General features: G+C 38.5%; 1 protein-coding gene across 1 annotated transcript; it reads right to left on the bottom strand.

Moving 5' to 3' along the window:
• Positions 1 to 3,273: 3,273 nt before the first annotated feature.
• tmem230b (transmembrane protein 230b) lies at positions 3,274 to 5,226 on the bottom strand. Its single transcript, XM_056419213.1, has 3 exons — positions 4,885 to 5,226; positions 3,765 to 3,887; positions 3,274 to 3,681 (listed from the first exon to the last, which is right to left on the bottom strand). The coding sequence occupies exons 1-3, from the start codon at positions 4,978 to 4,980 to the stop codon at positions 3,541 to 3,543; spliced, it is 360 nt and encodes a 119-aa protein (XP_056275188.1). The 5' UTR covers positions 4,981 to 5,226; the 3' UTR covers positions 3,274 to 3,540.
• Between the last annotated feature and the right edge of the window lie 959 nt (positions 5,227 to 6,185).

Below are 6,185 nucleotides of genomic sequence, written 5' to 3'. Positions count from 1 at the left end.
GAAGTTCAAATAACCCGCTTCCGGTAGTGTCCCCTCGTCTCCGCGGGACTTGATGCTGCTGCGACAGAAGCGCCTCAAACAAAAGCGCATTTTCGTGGGAAATACTCGGGGAGCGTAACAAAAGGCAAGCGAACCTGAAGTAAAGTACACACTTAAATCACAGCCGTTTGGTACAGACCAGCATAATAGTCACACAAACACATGCTGCTCGGAGATGTATCCAAATGTCCCCTGAGGACAACAGTTATCAAGTAACGTTGTGGGAAATATTCAAATACAAGGTTTATGAGTTGTTGTTTTTACCTCATCCACCACTCACACACAACTCCTTACGATATTCCTCGAAGGACCAACTTCAGTGAAGATCATTACTCTGTCATATTGTAAGCTATTATATTGAGTTACTTTAACAATTCTCGAGGAAGCAGTGTTCTGGGTGCATGCGTCTTGGGCTTTTATTGTGAAGGATAAAAGCCCCAGACACATATAACAGTTATAAGGGTAAAGCTGACTAACGTTATAAGCGTAAATATGACTATTATAAGTTAGCTAAGTGTAACAATTATTAAGGTTATAAAAGGGTTAAGATGACCACCGTTACTGTCCTACTGGAACAACAACATTTAGGTCAAGTGTAGCCTTCTTGAGTCAATTTTCTCTTGAAATATTTGACAAATAACAATTTTATAAAAACCGTAATCTAAATGTAATGTGTAAAATAGACAAGTACGTAATTTAACATCACATTTGTACCCAACGTTACATAACCTGCCTTTTAACCTACATTTTAAATGTGAGCTAATACTCTAGCTGTTAGCTAGTAACTTTTCAGTTAGCTAACGGACCAAGCGAGCTTTATTGTTTTGATAAACTTCATATTAGCAACAGTTATTACCAAAGACTAAAGTTAGATACTGTTATTGGCCGCTGTTGAGTTTGTCTAAGGTTATGCTGAGTTAGAAGATGCATTTTCTGTGTACTTCTTTCTTTTTAACATTACTCTGTCAGAGATAACAGGGGGGAAATAAGTACATTACTATTTTTTGTTCAATCTAATTTGTTCATCCTCAAAGCTTAACGTAATTTAGTAACTTTACTACCAAGGGTTTCATTACCTTACCTCTCTGAGCTGGATGTTTCTTTAACTGGGATGAGATCTAGTGGGACACACACGAGGACACGTGGCTCTTCCTTGTTTACCTACAGTTTAAAATAGCCAATCAAGTGGCGCCCCACACGTGGACTCTTTTAAATTACTATAGTATTCTTACAACGTACCCCGACAACTTGTAGTGTTCAGTATCGCTTATTGCATGACATTATACTGCCGCCTGTTGGCCTGTATAGTAACAATGCATTTAATTACAATATTACAGCACCCATTACACAACATTATCTTGCAAAGCACCTTTAAATCGTGTTAGAATTGATAATCTAATGTAGATTAAAAGAAGAAAATATGTTTGGGTTACAAAAATATAAGGTTTTATCTGTTGTGTTTAATCTCACCAGCCAGGTGCGCCATATGGAGATCAAAGGATTGACATTAATCACATTAAATCCTCCAAGTACTCTGTGCAGTACGGAAGAATAACACAGGGAGTAAGGTAAACTGTTAGTTAGTATATTGATCATAGTGTGGCCAAACCAATATGACTATTTATTAAATATGTGCCAGACGAGATACACAAGTGCATGATGCAGGTAAATTACTTAGCCCACAGTCTGAAATCTTTGAACATGTTCATCTTAATTCTCCAATTCTCCAATGCAAGCCAGTTTTATGAGTTTTCGCTACCCTCACCTCAGTGTTGGTTTTGACCACTGCCATCATCTGGCGGTGTTCCCTCTTCTCTGGCTCTTTCTCTTTACCAACTTGGCTTGCTGCTCATGGATGATGCAGGTCTTCTGCTCCAGGTCATTCTGCAGGTTTGGCAGCTGGGCTGGAGACTGGCCCGTTAGCCTCTCACAACTGGGATTTGAGGCTACAATTGGCCTTCTTTTGAGATGATCCATGGTATGTGTGTCCTCCCTGTTTCCCAGCTAGACCTTCATGCTTTCTAACTCCTGTCCTTGTCTGGTCTTCTTCTGTGTGTTTGCCATTGATACTCAAATGTATCTCTATACCAAAAAGGAGTGCGTTTCATACACACCGCAAACTGATATAGACTGTGGATGAAGATGTCTTATACTCGCTTTGAAAAATAAATAAATTATAATTCTTAAAAAAATGGAAAAAAACAATATGTATATATATATATCTATATATAGATATATAAATAAATATATTAAACAAAACACATTAAAACTAAAAACTAATGGCTCATATTTTCTCAATATTTGTTATTCTAAGATACTGAAATACTTGATAGTGCTTAACTTTATAGTTATTTTGCAGAATATCTGTTACATCCGTAAAGACCCTCCCACTCTGCTGGCTGTGTTCCTCCTCTAAAATAGCTTACAATTGGGAGGAGCTGAAACATTCACCTGCTCATACCAGCCCATCGGTTTGGAGCCTCCAAGAAGGCATAAAAGACAACACTCATGGGAGTGTCATCCTTGTTCAACTAATGGAAGTTGTGGAGCTTTAAATAAACTACAGTGGGTCAAATATCTGTGTGGCCTCCCTTTTTGTTGCCATCCTTGAGCCAGGTGGTAACAAATGGGGACTCGTCCGGGATTCATGTTAAAGGTATCTTTGTTTAAGGGAGTTTTCCACACAGATGCAAAACCATCGTCCTTTTCTGTCCTTCTGCCACTTTTCCTTTAACCTCGTTTTAATAATGCTTTTGGTTTTTGCTTTACTGAAATTGTAATTCTTTATCTGCCATTTCATTTCCTTTGACACAAACATGTGCTGGTACCCATAGGAACACTAGTCAGACCCACCATTTGAATTCTGTATAATGTTTGTTGTATTTCAAGGAGGATGTCTGGTCGACTGTTCCGGCTAATGATGAACTCGAGTCCAAAAACAAATGATAGAATTCTTCTGTCTCCTAGTCGGGCCGTTCACCCTTTTCTAAAAGAAGCTCTCCAAAGGCCTCGCAAGCTTGTTAATATTTAGAGTAATGGATCACGTGACCGATGTGTCAAGAGACGGATGTATCTGTTAATTTTTCTAAATAAAACATTTCAGACCTCGATAATCAATAAAATACTTTTAAATACTCAAAGAAAATTCTGTGCAGCCCGTTACCAAAGGACCGGTGGTTTGGGATGACTGATCTAAAGGATATAAATAAACAAATACAAGATATACACATCAAATTACAGTCTTAATGATTTATTAGGCTAACAAAACAAAAAAACAATGCCGGAGACTGATTTGACTTCATTACAGCAGGCTGGCACCAAATACCTCGGCATATAACCCTCTGACAGCGACATTAAAATCATCCAGATTTAGATGAAATCAATTTACAGAATCTATTGAAAGCTTATTTCCTTTCAAAAAGTCAGTGCCTTTTAAATAAGCAAAAGGAGAATATTGGTAGTTTATATACGAGTATAAGAAGACTGAAGCTGTGGTTTCTATCAGTCATCAAAGTCTGGGATGTCATCATAGGAGTAGCCCCGGTAGCCCTTGGATGCATAGTAAGCTATTCGTAGATGGTAAAATCCAGGGAGGAAGACAAGGATCCCAATGATAAGGACAGGCACAGTTCGGTCTGAGTGCTAAAAGAGAGAAAATATTGATTTCAATAACGTGAAATTATTCTTCATGTTGAAAAAACTCTGCACGTCACACGGGTACTCACGGCGACTCCAAAGTATCCCGCCAGGAGAAGCGAGCCAATGATGATCAACAGCGAGCCGATTAGGAAGAGGACTGTGGCGAGTGCTATGGCTTTGTATGGGACTTTGGGTGGGCTTCTTTTGAACTACGGAGGAGGTAGAATATTTTATTAAAACACTTTTTGTTCTGACACAGCATGCACACTCATGCTCAGGATATGTACTGAACTGCCCAGTAAAAGATACTCAGGCTGATAATGTACTTGAACTTATTGGAGAAGTAAACGTCTTACTGACTGTGAGCCGTGAAACTGTAATTTACATTATGTGTTTGAAGATGTGTTGGTTGGTTATGCATTGCATTCCTTGGAACTAAACTAAAACTAAACTATGATGAACATTCAAAAAATCTCCTCAACAAAGCTACTGTATTTATGAGACATTGAGTGTTATTCAGCCATGTGAAAACATTTGTTTTATGACATTTGTGACTCTGAAGGAGCTTTCCAAGTATGAGGCAATAATGTTGCTTTCACGTGAAGTTGGCTAAGAGCAGGAACCCCATGGATGCCACGTGAAAAACAAACAAACAGATCCATGGAAAGACAGGACACAAAATAAAAAACCCAGGACCATATTTTTCTCTGATAATGGAATAAAACATATTAAATACAATTATTTTGTGTCTACTATTTCTTAAAACTAGTCCAGTAATATATGTATAAAACAGCTTTCTCTTGATATTTCTAATGCAAACTTGAGAACACTTTCTCGTTGTGTGATGGAACTACGTCACTATCAGGTTGCATTGTGGGATATGTAGGATCAACTATTTTGGACATTGACCCATACTAGGTGCTTACAGTCAGGTAATGTCTGCCTCTGCAGCATGGATTACTGGGGTAGCCCTTTATGCCCAGAATTGCTGCCACAAAGTTAACTTGTTGAAGTGGGTGAATCTACCCTCAGTCTATAATCACTATGAATATGAATATGTGTGTATATATATATGTATGTATCTATATTATGTTATAATGCCTCAGAAGCATTCAACATGGATCATTTAAACACAATTTCATAAAATGTATGCTATGCTATCCTGATCTTAGAGTGGGTTTCCTAACGTCATCCAATGCGTCTTACCTGTAAATCCGTGTAGCCGTCATCATCAGAGGCCAACCTGGAGTACCTCACTTTGCTGTTCGGCGTGTCGCTGGACACAACGTTACGAGCTGGCATCTTCTTCAGCTGATGACGCCACTACGGAGCTTGCTAACAGTTTGTTTTGGGTTCCAACGAGGCAGAAGCAGCTTCGGCTACAGATGCATTATAGACACCATCATTACTCACACGCTGTCAGCACCAGAGTGAAGTTAAACCTGACCCCGAATCCGATGCACGACCGTTATTGTTTCCTGAAACTAGTTCTGAGGGGGAGATTACGTTGAGGTGTTGCCTGTTCTCTTCTATCGTGGGTCTTCCGTGTTTCCGCCTCGGTCTGCAATGCGCCTGCGCACACCGATGAGTCGTATTCCATTGATTCCAGGGATTTGCACGGCTCCATATATCCATCACAAGAGGGCGCTGTCGAGTCTTCTCGTGTAAAAATGACCAGGTCACAGAGAGCAGGAGACTGACACTGCGATGTCGAGATTCATCTCTTTGTGTGGATGTTCATTTCCTGAGATGTTCTCCCAGGGCAGTTTTTTAATCACACTGTGTTTTCTGAACATAATGTTTCTGTCCAGGTTGCAGATTTTTGATACGCATACAGTGGTCCTCTGAAGGGATTCAATCTTATATAATCACACACAATATTTATTTCACATGGCCTACTTGCATGGACATTTTCACAAAACAAAAAATATGAGCATTGGTAGAATCCGCCATACCAAATGCACATGTTATTTTTATTATGTTATTTCCAAATAACTTAGTAAAATATGCTACTTTAAAAAAAAATCACACAGTAAAAAGTTTCTTTGATTTCCAGTATTAGAATAAGTCACAATTCCATACCATCTATTTCATATAGCCTGCATGCAGGGAGATTTTCACAAACAGACAAATAAGAGCATTATTAGAGTCCTCCAAATCAAAATCACATATTATTTCCAAGCACTAACCAAAAATATGCTACTTTTTTACAAAAATCACACAGTAAAAAGTCTCTTTGATTCCCATTATCCATCAAAATAAAGTCAACATACTATAACTTCTAATTTTTTATATTTTTAATCAAAACATTTGATCCTTGAGATATGGACTTTGGGAGGAACCCCTTCAAATGTCAGTTGACAATGTGTTATCTCTGCCAGATGTTGTCGTCTCTCTCGTCCAGCACAGCAACAATGTAGCCTGTGACTGACCTTGAAATAGAGAAAACACAAACAATTTACATTTGCTGACAATTCTCAGGAAATTAATAATTAAAGCTGCTGTAA

This window comes from Pseudoliparis swirei, chromosome 7, assembly GCF_029220125.1.
Source record: "Pseudoliparis swirei isolate HS2019 ecotype Mariana Trench chromosome 7, NWPU_hadal_v1, whole genome shotgun sequence".
Taxonomy (NCBI): Eukaryota; Metazoa; Chordata; class Actinopteri; order Perciformes; family Liparidae; genus Pseudoliparis; species Pseudoliparis swirei.
The sequence above is the reverse complement of the archived record's forward strand: the minus strand, read 5'-3'. Positions and strand labels throughout refer to the sequence as shown.

What these genes read in the sequence shown, in the direction of transcription:
- tmem230b (XM_056419213.1), bottom strand. Translation starts at nt 4,980, where the DNA reads ATGCCAGCTCGTAACGTTGTGTCCAGCGACACGCCGAACAGCAAAGTG. An exon ending in ACGGCTACACGGATTTACAG is followed by an intron (nt 3,888 to 4,884) that starts GTAAGACGCATT and finishes CCTCCTCCGTAG; the next exon opens with TTCAAAAGAAGCCCACCCAA. An exon ending in CGGGATACTTTGGAGTCGCC is followed by an intron (nt 3,682 to 3,764) that starts GTGAGTACCCGT and finishes TCTCTCTTTTAG; the next exon opens with CACTCAGACCGAACTGTGCC.